The sequence below is a fragment of the Piliocolobus tephrosceles genome, chromosome 1 (genome assembly GCF_002776525.5).
Source record: "Piliocolobus tephrosceles isolate RC106 chromosome 1, ASM277652v3, whole genome shotgun sequence".
Taxonomy (NCBI): domain Eukaryota; kingdom Metazoa; phylum Chordata; class Mammalia; order Primates; family Cercopithecidae; genus Piliocolobus; species Piliocolobus tephrosceles.
In genome coordinates this window covers 103,117,040-103,131,868 of record NC_045434.1, presented here as the reverse complement: position 1 = coordinate 103,131,868, position 14,829 = coordinate 103,117,040, and the positions used below count along the sequence as shown (strand labels likewise).

At 38.4% G+C, this 14,829-nt stretch overlaps 1 protein-coding gene across 1 annotated transcript in view; it reads right to left on the bottom strand.

Moving 5' to 3' along the window:
* SPAG17 (sperm associated antigen 17) overlaps window positions 1-14,829 on the bottom strand; it is a 235,729-nt gene that overhangs the window by 49,311 nt on the left and 171,589 nt on the right. Inside the window, exons 30-32 of the mRNA XM_023222722.1 lie at window positions 11,340-11,484; window positions 7,256-7,410; window positions 4,631-4,819 (exon numbers count right to left, since the gene is read on the bottom strand). Coding sequence (XP_023078490.1) covers window positions 4,631-4,819; window positions 7,256-7,410; window positions 11,340-11,484 — 489 coding nt within the window. The remainder of the gene's footprint in view (window positions 1-4,630; window positions 4,820-7,255; window positions 7,411-11,339; window positions 11,485-14,829) is intronic.

Sequence of the window (14,829 nt, the reverse complement as noted above, 5' to 3'; positions counted from 1 at the left end):
TTTGACTTCCTCTTTCCCTAATTGAATACCCTTTATTTCTTTCTCTTGCCTGATTGCTTTGGTCAGAACTTCCAACACTATGTTGAATAGGAGTGGTGACAGAGGGCATCCTTGTCCTGTGCCAGTTTTCAAAGGGAACACTTACAGTTTTTTCCCATTCAATATGATATTGGCTATGAGTTTGTCATAAATAGCTCTTATTATTTTGAGATACGTTCCATCAATACCTAGTTTATAGAGAGTCTTTAGCATGAAGGGCTGTTGAATTTAGTTGAAGGCCTTTTCTGCATCTATTGAGATAATCATGTGGTTTTTGTTGTTGGTTCTGTTTATGTGATGGATAGTGTTTAATGATTTCCATATGTTGAACCAGCCTTGCATGCCAGGGATGAAGCTGACCTGAATATGGTGCATAAAGTTTTGATGTGCAGCTGGATTCGGTTTGCCAGTATTTTATTGAGCGTTTTTGCATCGATATTCATCAGGGATAGTGGTCTAAAATTCCCTTTTTTTGTTGTGTCTCTGCCAGGCTTTGGTATCAGGATAATGTTGGCCTCATAAAATGAGTTAGGGAGGATTCCCTCTTTTTCTATTGATCGGAATAGTTTCAGAAGGAATGGTACCAGCTCCTCTTTGTACCTGTGGTAGAATTCGGCTGTGAATTTGTCTGGTCCTGGACGTTTTCTGGCTGGTAGGCTATTAATTATTGCCTCAATTTCAGAGCCTGTTATTGGTCTATTTAGAGATTCAGCTTCTTCCTGGTTTAGTCTTGGGAGGGTGTATGTGTCCAGGAATTTATCCATTTCTTCTAGATTTTCTAGTTTATTTGCATAGAAGTGTTCATAGTATTCTCTGATGGTAGTTTGTATTTCTGTGGGGTCGGTGGTGATATCCCCTTTATCATTTTTTATTGCATCTATTTGATTCTTCTCTCTTCTTTATTAGTCTCGCTAGTGGTCTATCAATTTTGTTGATCTTTTCAAAAAACCAGCTCCTGGATTCATTGATTTTTTTAAGGGTTTTTTGTGTCTCTATCTCCTCCAGTTCTGCTCTGATCTTAGTTATTTCTTGTCTTCTGCTACCTTTTGAATTTGTTTGCTCTTGCTTCTCCAGTTCTTTTAATTATGATGTTAGGGTGCTGATTTTAGATCTTTCCTGCTCTCTCTTATGAGCATTTAGTGCTACAAATTTCCCTCTACACACTGCTTTAAATGTGTCCTAGAGATTCTGGTACGTTGTGTCTTTGTTCTCATTGATTTCAAAGAACATCTTTATTTCTGTCTTAATTTCGTTATTTACCCAGTAGTCATCCAGGAACAAGTTGTTCAGTTTACATGTAGTTGTGTGGTTTTGAGGAGTTTCTTAATCCTGAGTTCTAATTTGATTGCACTGCGGTCTGAGAGACAGTTTGTTGTGATTTCTGTTCTTTTACATTTGCTGAGGAGTGCTTTACTTCCAAGTACGTGGTCAATTTTAGAATAAGTGCGATGTGGTGCTGAGAAGAATGTATATTCTATTTGATTTGGGGTGGAGAGTTCTGTAGATGTCTATTAGTTCCGCTTGGTGCAGAGCTGAGTTCAAGTCCTGGATATCCTTGTTAACCTTCTGTCTCATTGATCTGTCTAATATTGACAGTGGGGTGTTAAAGTCCCCCATTGTTATTGTGTGGGAGTCTAAGTCTCTTTGTAGATCTCTAAGGACTTGGTTTACGAATCTGGGTGCTCTTGTATTGGGTGCATATATATTTAGAATAGTTAGTTCTTCTTGTTGAATTGATCCCTTCACAATTATGTAATGGCCTTCTTTGTCTCTTTTGATCTTTGTTGGTTTAAAGTCTGTTTTATCAGAGACTAGGATTGCAACCCCCGCTTTTTTTTTTTTTTTTTTTTTTTTTTTGCTTTCCATTTGGTTGGTAGATCTTCCTCCATCCCTTTATTTTGAGCCTATGTGTGTCTTTGCACGTGAGGTGGGTCTCCTGAATACAGCACACTGATGGGTCTTGACTCTATCCAATTTGCCAGTCTATGTCTTTTAATTGGGGCATTTAGCCCATTTACGTTTAAGGTTAATATTGTTATGTGTGAATTTGATCCTGTCATTATGATGTTAGCTGGTTATTTTGCCCATTAATTGATGCAGTTGCTTCATAGCATCAATGGTCTTTACAATTTGGCATATTTTTGCAGTCATTGGTACTGGTTGTGTCTTTCCATGTTTAGTGCTTCCTTTAGGAGCTCTTGTAAGGCAGGCCTGGTGGTGACAGAATCTCTCAGCATTTGCTTGTTTGTAAAGGGTTTTATTTCTCCTTCACTGATGAAGCTTAGTTTGGCTGGATATGAAATTTTGGGTTGAAAATTCTTTTCTTTCAGAATGTTGAAAATTGGCCCCCATTCTCTTCTGGCTTGCAGGCTTTCTGCCAAGAGATCTGCTGTTATTCTGATGGGCTTCCCTTTGTAGGCAACTCGACCTTTCTCTCTGACTGCCATTAACATTTTTTCCTTCATTTCAACTTTGGTGAATTTGACACTTATGTGTCTTGGGGATGCTCTTCTCGAGGAGTATCTTTGTGGTGTTCTCTGTATTTCCTGAATTTGAATGTTGGCTTGTCTTGCTAGGTTGGGGAAGTTCCCCTGGATAATATCCTGAAGAGTGTTTTCCAACTTGGTTCCATTCTCCCCGTCACTTTCAGGTCCACCAATCAAACATAGATTTCATCTTTTCACATAGTCCCATATTTTGTGGAGGCTTTGCTTCTTTTTACTCTTTTATCTCTAAACTTCTTTTCTTGCTTTATTTCATTAATTTGATGTTCAATCACTTATACCCTTTCTTCCACTTGATCAAATCGGCTATTGAAGCTTGTGCATGTGTCACGAAGTTCTCATGCCATAGTTTTCAGCTCCATGAGGTCATTTAATGTCTTCTCTCCACTGTTTATTCTAGTTAGCCATTTGTCTAACCTTTTTTAAGGTATTCAGCTACCTTGCGATGGGTTCAAACATGTTCCTTTAGCTCAGAGAAGTTTGTTATTACTGACCTTCTGAAGTCTACTTCTGTCAACTCGTCAAAGTCATCCTCCATCCAGCTTTGTTCTGTTGCTGGCAAGGAGGTGTGATCCTTTGGAGGAGAAGAAGTACTCTGATTTTTAGAATTTTCATCTTTTCTGCTCTGTTTTCTCCCCATCTTTGTGGTTTTATCTACCTTTGGTCTTTGATGTTGGTGAGCTACAGATGGGGTTTTGGTGTAGATGTCCTTTTTGTTGATGCTGCTGCTATTCCTTTCTGTTTGTTAGTTTTCCTCCTAACAGTCAGGTCCCTCGGCTGCAGGTCTGGTGGAGTTTGCTGGAGGTCCACTCCAGACCCTGTTTGCCTGGGTATCACCAGTGGAGGCTGCAGAACACAAATATTGCTGCCTGATCCTTCCTCTGGAAGCTTCATCCTAGAGGGGCACCTGCCTATAGGAGGTGTCTCCTAGTTAGGCTACACAGGGTGAGGGACCCACTTGAGGAGGCAGTCTGTCCATCCTCAGAGCTCAAACGCAGTGTTGGGAGAACCACTGCTCTCTTCAGAGCTGTCACACAGGGATGTTTAAGTCTGCAGAAGTTGTCTGCTGCCTTTCGTTCAGCTAAACCCTGCCCATAGAGGTGGAGTCTAGAGGCAGTAGGCCTTGCTGAGCTTCAGTGGGCTTTGCCCAGTTCAAGCTTCCTGGTTGCTTTGTTTACCTACTCAAGCCTCAGCAATGGCGGATGCCCCTTCCCCAGCCAGGCTGCTGCCTCACAGTTCGATCTCAGGCTGCTGTGCTAGCAGTGAGCAAGGCTCCATGGGCCATGGGACCCACCGAGCCAGGCATGGGAGAGAATCTCCTTGTCTGCCAGTTGCTAAGACCATTGGAAAAGCATAATATTTGGGTGAAGGTGTCCCGTTTTTACAGGTATAGTCTGTCACGGCTTCCCTTGGCTAGGAAAGGGAAATCCCTCAACCCCTTGTGCTTCCCGGATGAGGCGATGCCCTGCACTGCTTCGTCTCGCCCTGTGTGGGCTGCACCCACTGTCCAACCAGTCCCAGTTAGACGAACCAGGTACTTCAGTTAGAAATGCGGAAATCACCCATCTTCTACGTTGATCATGCTGGGAGCTGCAGACTGGAGCTGTTCCTATTCAGCCATCTTCAGGATTGTGTTCTTGATTTGGCAGTCAGCTTGGATGTTGGTCCACTTCCCCACTTTCACCCGTACTATGTCCTTCTTACCATGGACTCTGTGACTACTCAAAGGAACTTGCTTGCTGTCTTGTGTTTGCTCTGACTTCAACTTGGATAAGGACCATTGCCACATTCTTTATGTTGGCATTATTTTCAGATGTCTGCTACTGTTTCTTCCTTTCTGTTCTAATTATTCATTTAGCGTTAACATTTCTGTCCCACCAGTTATTTGGCTTGCCATCCCCCATGAAAGTACACTTAAGAATCAAAGGAAAAGTATTGACATTCATTACTGCTTGCCAAGTATTGGCAGTAAGTGGATAATTAATCCCAAGGCAAGTAAGGTAAAAATCTACATGGAAGCTTTGTAGTGTGAAATATCTCAAAAGCAAAGCCACAGGCTCCATCTCCACACCAAAGGTGCACTTTACCTGAAAAGTGTTTCCCTCAGGATCCAGAACCTCACAGATAACCTCTGAAGTATGTCTCATGATGTACCTGCCAGCTCTCGGCTGTTCAGGCTTTTGAAAAGGATAGTACATATTACTGCTTGATTCATGGCAGTACACAGCTGAACAATCCTTGTCAATATAAAGAGAGCCTGAGTTTGGAGGTAACACCTGAAAGGGTAATGGAAGGACAGAAATTATTAAAATTTTCTAGTTTAATATGTGGGACTTGGAAAACCACTTTAGGAAAAAGAATACCCATAGATCCTAGTCACAAACTGTTTGCAGGAAGAAAACATTATCCAAGGGAGGACTTAAGGTTTGGGAAGGGCTACTTGATAAGGAGGCAAACTGAATAGTTATGATATCATTTCTCCTGTATCCTCACATCTTATCTGCTCACTTTAATATCTCTTCTAAGTAATTGTCCTATGCCCCCTTATTTGCAATATTTAATATATTTTAGCTGAGGTTAAATACATGTTTGGCCCTATTCATTCCATTCTAAATGTTTGGAGTTGTTTGTGATCTTGGACAAGAAGCATCTTGAAAGGGTAAAAAAATGTGGGATAAGTGCTCTTAGAAACTCATCTCTCCTCTCTCCTCTGGTGGCTGACACAGTCATTAAGTAATAGACTTCATGTAATGAATTCTGCTTCAAACAGATCTTTTTCTGAAATAGAATTTACATATCATAGATTTACCCTTTTAAAGTGTATGATTCAGTGTTTTTTAGTATATTCAAAAGTGTGTGAAGTCATTATCGCTAATTCCACAACACTTTCATCATCCCCCAAAGAAACCCTGATCCTGTTAGAAATCATTCTGGATCACTAGGCCTTAGGCCCTGGCGACCACTAATCTGCTGTCTATGGATGGACCTATTCTAGATACTTCATTTAAATGGAAGCATGTACTCTGTGGCCTTTTGTGTCTGGCTTCTTTCAGTCAACGTAATGTTTTCAAGGTTCACTCATGTTGTAGCACACAGTACTTTATTCCATTTTATGGATAAGTAATATTCCATTGTATGGCTATATCACATTTTCTTTATTCACTTATGAGTTGGTATGCATTTGGGTTGTTTTCAGTTTTGCCATTATTAAAATTGTTGCTGTAAATATTGTTTACAAGTTTTTGTGCAGATGTATGGTTTCTCTTGGATATATATCTAGGAGTGGAATTGCTGGGTCACATGACAACTAAGTTTACCTTTCAAGGAAGTGTCAAGTTGTTTTCCAAAGTGACTATACCATTTTCCAAGTGACTTACCACTTTCCAAAGTGACTTACACCATCAGCAATTTACAAGGGTTCCAATTTCTCCATACCCTTGCTATCACTTGCCATTATCTATCTTTTTGATTACAGTTTTCTAGTGGGTGTGAAGTGCAATCTCATTGCAGTTTGCGCTGTAGCTCCCTCACAACTAGTGATGTTGAGCACCTTTCCTTGGCTTATTTGCCATTTGTGTATCTTCTTTGGGGAAATTCAAATCCTTTGCTCATTTTAAAGTTGGTTATTGACTTTTTATTGTTGAGTTGTGAGAGTTCTAAGTTGTAGGGTACTCTGTACCTGAGACCATTATCAGTTATATGATTTTCAAATAACATCTTCTATTCTGTAGTTTATCTTTTCATGTTCTTGATGGTGTTCTTTGAATCACAAACTGTTTTTTTTTTTTTTTTTTTTGGTAACGTTTGTATGTTTGGTATCATATCTAAGAAACTATTGCCTAGTCAAAAACATGAAAATTTATATCTATGTTTTCTTTCATCTCTCACTTCCAGCACCTTCCTTGCCCCATAATAATCTACACAGTTAGGGGGAAGAGTAACATTGTCAGAAGAAATGAGAGGGACAAACTGACTTCAGCAACTTTCACAGCAACAAATATTTGTCAGTGGGATCTTTATCCATCATCTTCTAGCTTTTAGCTCTCAGTATCTAGTGACATTGTTTGCAACGTTTTCGCTGTAGTGTTCTTTCTCCAGCAAGTGAAAAGCTGAAGGCAAGTCCTTTTAAGGCTAAAGGAAGTGCAGGCTGACACTGGATGGTTGTGTTTAAAGGGGAAATGCAGAAAGGTAGGGAAAGGTGCTAACTGCTCCTCCTTGACCTTCCAAGTACAAAGCTTTGCTTCAGTTAGGAGAACTGCCCTCCCGGGACCACACACACCATGTGCTCCCTCCTGTCCTGCTAGGACTTTGCGTAGAGTAGGGAGGACTGACTGGAGGTGGGAAAGATGGAGAGTGAGAATGAGGGTCGAGGTGGCAGGAGGTGAAGCTGGTCTGTTAGGCACAAGCCAAATTATCTAAGGGTTTCTAACACCCACAGTGCCTAGCACATAAGAAATCCTAAACAAACACATTTTGGTTTATAACCTTGGTCCAAAACTACCAAAGTGTTGCAAAACAAGCAGGGCAATGTTTTTCTGGCATGGAATGTAAAAAGGGATGAATAAATGAGTTTGAGACGTACATTCTAAGATGTTAGTATTCTAAGAGAAAAGAAAGCAACAGTAGTGTACATTGCAGGCATTTTAGAAGTGGGTTTTCTCAGCTAAATAGACACTCATGTTTGGTACTTCTCATTTTCCTTCTAGACCTACCTGGTATGTTCCCTGTGGCTTTGCAATAATAGTTGTTCCATCTCCAAAGGTGGCACAGCAGCTACTGTCCTCACAGTTGGTGATAACAGTGGCATAGCGTGAGCTTTCTACCCGCATACACTTCACCTGCCTGGTGACAGTCAGAGGACCTTCGGCTACAAGCAAATGCAAGGTAAGCAGATCTGATAGGATGTAGATATTGCAAAACAGACCTCAGCCTATTGATTCTGCTGCTGTTTCCTGGCTGTCTGGATTCCCCACGGAAAAAACATAATTGTAAAGTCTAGAGCAAGTACTGAGAACTCCACAGGGTTGGAGTGAGGCCTGCTGTTCTTGTCAATTCAGAATAATTCCTCCAGAAAAAATATTCTTACTTAATTTAGTATGCTGTCTTATTCTCACTATTTATTTGTAGGAGCTGAGAACATCTGATTTTTCAACTTGAAAAATTGAAAAGCATAAAATATAATTTAAGCACTCATATATTCATCAATTAAAATGTATACTTTTTAATACATATGTAAAAGAAAAATCACAGATAAAATTAAAGTTTCTCCTTATATCTGGGCTTATTTCTATCTTGAAATTCATTTTTACACTTTTATGTACACATATATCATGAACAATACATATGTGTGTGCTTTAAATGTATGTAAGCTATATGTTACTCTATGTATTTATGTAATTACTGTACTATCATTCTACTCCTGCTTTTTTCATTTAACACAGTTTCAAGACCCCAACCATCTTAATCTATATGTATCTATCTATACATATATGTGTGCATAGATATATATGTGTGTGTATGACTCCCTTTAACAGTCTTATAGTATTATTTTGTAGGAATGTACCACATTTTATTTTTCTATTCTGCCATTGATGGACATTTACATTTTCCCAATATTTCAATATTATACTCAATGCTGCAAGTCACTCCTCTGTACTTGTTTCCTTATGCAAATGTGTATGAGTGTCCCTCTCTCTATAAGCAGAAATAAAGTTATTGCATCATAATATGATATGTGGGTGGGGTGGGGAGATGTAGGTCAAAGTATATAAAGTTAAAATTATGTAAGATGAATAAGTATAAGAATGTAACGTATAGCATAAAAACTACAGTCAATGACATTGTATTGTATAATGACAATTTTCCAAGAGTGTAGATTTTAGGTGCTCATAATACACACACACACACACACACAAAAGAAAGCAGCTATATAAGGTAAGAGATATATTAATTTGCTTGACTTATTCCACTATGTATATGGATATAAAAATATCATGTTGTACATCTTAAATATATCCAATAAAAAACACTGGCATTAAGGAAAGGGAACTCAAGGAATAACTTCTCATTAAAAATATTTCTTAAATTCAGGTTAGGAAGAGTGGAAGGCTGAGTCTTAGAGTAGGTTCCTGTTAATTAGCAACTAGTTTCCTTTTTTCTGATACCACCTTTCTGACAAAAGACATGCTCTGACTGAAGACCTATCTAAGGTCACCTATTTATGCAAATTAGATGCCTTGAGGATCAAAGGAAACATCTAAAGCTAGTATCATGGTTATTAGGTTTTAGTTGCCACCAATCAAAGACTATTTACTCTCCATCAGCTAACTAGAGCTGTTATCACTCCCATCTCTGTTGAGATAATGATCACAATAAAAAGTCCTAATGCATCCTCATATTCATTGCAGCAGTATTCACAATAACCAAGATTTGGAATCAGTCCACATGTTCATCAATGGGTGAATAAATAAAGAAAATGCAGTAAATACAGACAAGAGAATACTATTCAGTGTTTAAAAAAAAAAAGAAATCTGCCACTTGCAACAATACGGATAAACCTGGAGGACATTATTTTAAGTAAAACAATCCAGGTACAGAAAGACAAATAGCACACTTATATGTAGACTCTAAAATAGTTGAACTCATACAAGTAGAGAGTAGAATGGTAGTTACCAGCCATCAGGGTGAGGAGTTGGGGAGATGCTGGTCAAAGGATATAAAATTTCAGTTATATAAGAGGAATAAATTAAAGAGATATACTGTATAACATGGTGACTGTAGTAAATAAAATATCATATTTTGAAAATTTCTAGGAGAGTAAATTTTAAGTATTCTCACAACTAAAAATGATAAGTACAAAGAACAAAGCTGGAGGCAACCATGCTACTCAACTTCAAACTACACTACAGGACTACAGTAACCAAAGTGGCATGGTACTGGTACCAAAGCAGCAAAATGGACACAGAGACCAATGGAACAGAATAGAGAGCCACACACCTACAATAAAGAAATAAAGCCACACACCTACAATCATCTGATCTTAAACAAATCAACAAAAACAAGCAATGAGGAAAGGACTCCCTATTCAATAAGAGGTACTGAAATAAATGACCGGCCATATGCAGAAGATTGAAACTGCACCCCTTCCTTACATCATATAGAATAATTATCTAAAGATGAATTAAAGAATCAAATGTAAAACCCCAAATTATAAAAACTCTGAAAGACAACCTAGGCAATACCATTCTAGACATACGAACAGGCAAATATTTCATGACAAAGATACCAAAAGCAATTGCAACAAAAGCAAAAATTGACAAGTGAGATCTAATTAAAACAAAGAACTTCTGCACAGCAAAAGAAACTATCAACAGACTAAACTGACAACCTAGAGAATGGGAGAAAATATATATAAACTATGCATCTGACAAAGGTTTAACATCCAGCATCCATAAGGAACTTAAACAAATTAACAAGCAAAAAACCAAACAACCCCATTCAAAAGTGGGCAAAAGACATGAACAGTTTTCAAAAGAAGACATAAAGGTGGCTAAAAATCATATGAAGAAAAGCTCAACATCACTGAACAATAGAGAAATGCAAATCAAAACCACAATGAGATACACTCTCACATCAGTCAGAATGGCAATTATTAAAAGGCCAAAAAGTAACAGATGCTGGCCAAGTTGCAGCAAAAAAAGGAATGCTTATACACTGCTGGTGGGAATTTAAATTAGTTCAGACACTGGGGAAGACAGTGTGGTGATTCTTCAAAGACCTGAATGCAGAAGTACTATTCAACCCAGTAATCCCATTACTGGGTATATACCTAAAGGAACATAAAGCATTTAACCGTAGAGACATATACACAAGTATGTTCACTGTAGTACCATTCACAATAGCAAAGATATGGAATCAACCTAAATGCCCATCAATGGTAGAGTGGAGTAAGAAAATGGTGTACATATAAACCATGGAATACTATGCAGCCATAAAAACGAACACGATCACATACTTTGCTGGAAAATGCTTGGAGCTGGAGGCCTTTACCCTTAACAAACTAATACAGGAAGAGAAAACCAAATACTGCTTCATCTTACTTATAAGTGGGAGCTAAATGATGAAAACACATGGACATATAGAGGGGAACAACAGATACTAGGGCCTACTGGAAGGTAGGAGGAGGGAGAGGATCAGAAAAAATAATTAATGGGTACTAGGTTTAATACCTGGGTGACAAAATAATCTGTACAGCAAACCCCATTACATGAATTTACCTATATTACAAATCTGCACATGTACCCTTAACTCAAAAGTTTTAAATAAATGAATACATAAATAAAACATACACACACACACACACACACACACACACACACACACAGAGTGAGGTGTGTTGGAGAAACTTCTGGCTGCTGGGTGCTGCTGGTCAAAAAAAATTTCTAAGAAAGTAGATTTTAAGTTTTCTCACAACTAAAAATAAGTATCTGAGGATAATGAATATGTTAATTAGTTTGATTGAGTCATTTTGCAATGTATACATATTTCAACACATCATATTATTTACTTTATATGTCTACACACAATATTTGTCAATTGAAATAATAAAATTAAATTTTAAAAAGCAAACAGCAAAATAAGTAATGATGATAGTAATAATACTAAATCCTTATAGACCCTGCTTTGGACTGCATGGGTTTTCTTTAGTTGACTAACTTTACCAAAAAATTATTTTTCTTATGTGTATGTTCAGCAGTCAGTGAGGATTCTATCTAACTTATGCTAAATAAAACATACTTGTTTCTTGATCATCTGGCAGAATAATTTGATCTTCATAAACCTGATAAAAGGTTGTGATCCTGGTACCATCAGCATGATCCACTATCCGAGTTCCATCTTTCCTTTCAACTATGACAACTTTGTCTTCTCGAGTTGTCATAACCTGAACATGAAAAGGCAGCACATAATCATTTGGCCACATGGTTAATCCCAAGTGTACTTATTTTTATCCACTGAATACAAAGATGGCACCATCGAAGTCCTAGTTATTTATTTATAAGCAAAAGTTTTATCTCATCTACCTGATCTAACCTTCACAACAATCTTGGCAGGTACCCTCATTTTATAGATGAGGAAATTTAGGCTTAAAGAAGTTGAGAAGCTTGCTGAAAGTCATGCAACAAGTAAGTATCAGGGCATATTTGAGGAAACACTTAACATTTGGACTGGGTTAACCCAGGTCTGTCTGGGAAAATGCCCACAGGCTCTGTTTCCTTGGAAACTATAGAATAATGATAAATATGGCATATTGTGGCTGCCTTGTGCGCTGTGAAACCCCTGCTCTGCAGAACTTCCCCAGCTGGGATGAACTGCAAGATGGCCTGCAAGTGTCGTGCTAACGTCATCAGAGCAGTACTTGAAGATTGGTGGGGGACAGAGGTTGTAGCCTCTCTGTGTCAAGTTGACCTGCACATGTATCTGCTGCTCAGTGCCTGTGCATGCCTGTGAGCTTGAGGGGTATGAGAAGTGGGTGCGTGCGTTGCTGCTCCTGAGCTCTGCATGGGTTGACCATGGCTCTGTTGTGTTTGCTTCACAGTTCAGCTTTTACTTCTGCCCATTACTGCTTTCTCCCTTCTCCTTTCACATACATGTCTCTATTAAAATCTTGCACTCCAGACTTCACCTCAGCGTTTGCTTCTGGAGAGCTCAACCTGCAACTGCAGTACTGTAAATTGCATAATGCATATTTCAATTATTGGGCATTTTCTAAACTTATACTGTTCTAACTCTAAGGAACTTAATGTTTCACTGAAGGTCTGGATGGATGTGAGAGTGAGTTTGCTAGTTATTTTCTGACTCCAGAGTCTATGGCTATTGGGAGCAGGTGATTATCACCTTCTTAGCTCTTAAAGGTAGGTGGCAATCACTAAGAGAGAAATGAATGCTGATCATTATTTTAGGTTCTTATCATTGGCACTTTATGCCAGGAGCATATACTGAGAAATACTGCTGTGTAATGTGATGGTTGAGAACATGAGCTCTGGGATTAAGCTGCCTGAGTTTGAATCCTGACTCCACAAATGGCTGGCTGGACTTAGGGATGTTGTTTAACCTGTTTGTTGTCTGGTTTACTCATCCACAAAACGGAGCCAACACTAGTATCTTCTTGGAAATCTTATGTGGGTTAAATGAGATGATGCTGGTAAAGCATGTCACACTTGGCCATGACGTTAGTAATTATTGATATCAGTTTTTAATCTAGTAGAGATATTTACATCCTATGATTTAGAATTATTCAAACATTTCATAATGCCACATAAACAGTGACATTTTCTGGTCACCATAGGATAGGATAATCATTCTTAGTGGTGGCAATAACACAGTTACAAGGATATTTCTGAATGCCTGATAGTGCCAGGTCTGGTACTAATCTTCTCAACAGGTAATGACTATTATCTCCAGTTTATGAATAAGAAAACAGATGAGAAACTTGCCAAAAGTTATCCATCTAGTAAGGACTATGGCTAGGGCTTGAAATACAGGTCTGCCTCACCCCAAGGGCAGTGCTCACTCCTTTAGAATGTAATACTTCATGTCAGGGGTTGTGAAAATACACATCCATTTTCAATTTTGTTTCATATGATCATGCCAGTTTCTTGAGATCTGGGACACAGTGTTGGGGTCTACATTCTGGCTCTACCATTTGCTGTGCAATCTTGGGCAAATTACTTAACCTCTCTGTAGCTTAGTTGCCTCATCTATAAAATGGAAACAATAGTAGTTTGTTGTGAGAATTGATTGAGTTAGTATATGGAAAATGCAGACAACAGGGCCTAGTACACAGTGAGTGCTCAGTAAATATCACCATTATTGCTCTTATTCTGTTGTGCATTTGGTGTTTAATTCATGCTTGAATCCAGGTTCTTGGATGTTGGTTCATGCTTCCAAAATGGTGATGGAGATTAATGAGTGAAATTAAAAGTTAACAAAGAAACATTAATCAAACTTGCATATTAAACCAAATAATCTAACTCAGGGGCCAAATTAAAGTGAGTTATTTGAAGGAACTAAAACAAACAAGAAAAAACCCCAGGAAACAAACAAACAAACAAAAATCCTTTCTGAGATCATATGTACTTTGAGTCTTACAAAAAAAGGCAACTAGCAAACAAAGTCAGAGGTTATAAAATTATTTCAGAAGTAGGCTGAAGAGGAAAAGATACTTGGTTAGATAATGTAATCCATCTCAATAGCATGCAGGCATTTTGCTTTTTACAGCAGCACATGGTTTTAAACAAGGGTAGGAAGTTCAGACACCAGAGTTAAGGCACTTAGGAAACTCTTCATTTTGTTTAGATTCAGAGGGTGCTGCAAATCTCCATATAAGATGTTAGAGGAATAGCTAACGAATGGAAAGAGTTCAGTTTTTGGTCACAAACAACTGGCTCTAATCTTGGCTTCAGCACTTTCTGAATATGTACTCTTGACCACATTACTTAACTTGCTAAGGTTCAATTTCCTCATCTGTGTAATATACATTTGGTGTGAGGGCTGAATGAGATAACATGTATAAAGGCCCCCAAAGAAATCCTGGTACATAGAGGGCCAGGCGTCGTGGCTCATGCTTGTCATTCCAGCACTTTAGGAGGCTGAGGTGGGCCAATCACCTGAAGTCAGGAGTTGGAGGCTAGCCTGGCCAACATGGCGAAACCCTGTCTCTACTAAAAATACAAAAATTAGCCGGGTGTGGTGGCAGGGGCCTGTAATCCCAGCTAGGCGGGAGGCTGAGGCAGGAGAATTGCTTGAACTGGGAGGTGGAGGTTGCAGCGAGCCAATATTACACCATTGCACTCCAGCCTGGGTGACAAGGGCAAAACTCCATCTCAAAAAAAAAAAAAAAAAAAAAAAAAAAAAAAGTCCTGGTACACAGAAACTGCTATTGTTCATTCCAGGAGTTTGGCTTTTTATATCATAAACAAACCATGATGTTCTGTACCACTAATTTGTCATGTATTCTTATGCTATAAATAAAGTTTTTATAAAGCTTCTCTACAATTTTGGATTCTTGAGTTATTTAATGTGTGTCTTATCTCTTTCAATATACCATAAGTTTTTCAAAATCAAAGGATCATGAACAAACTTCTCTCATCAATTGCAAGTGGACACAAATAAGTAGTAATGAGACACTCACTTCCAGAAGCCTCTCACTTCCAAAGGATAAGATATTTACACACATACATTTAGCATAAGGAAATACCCGACAACATCATTAATCACATATATCTTA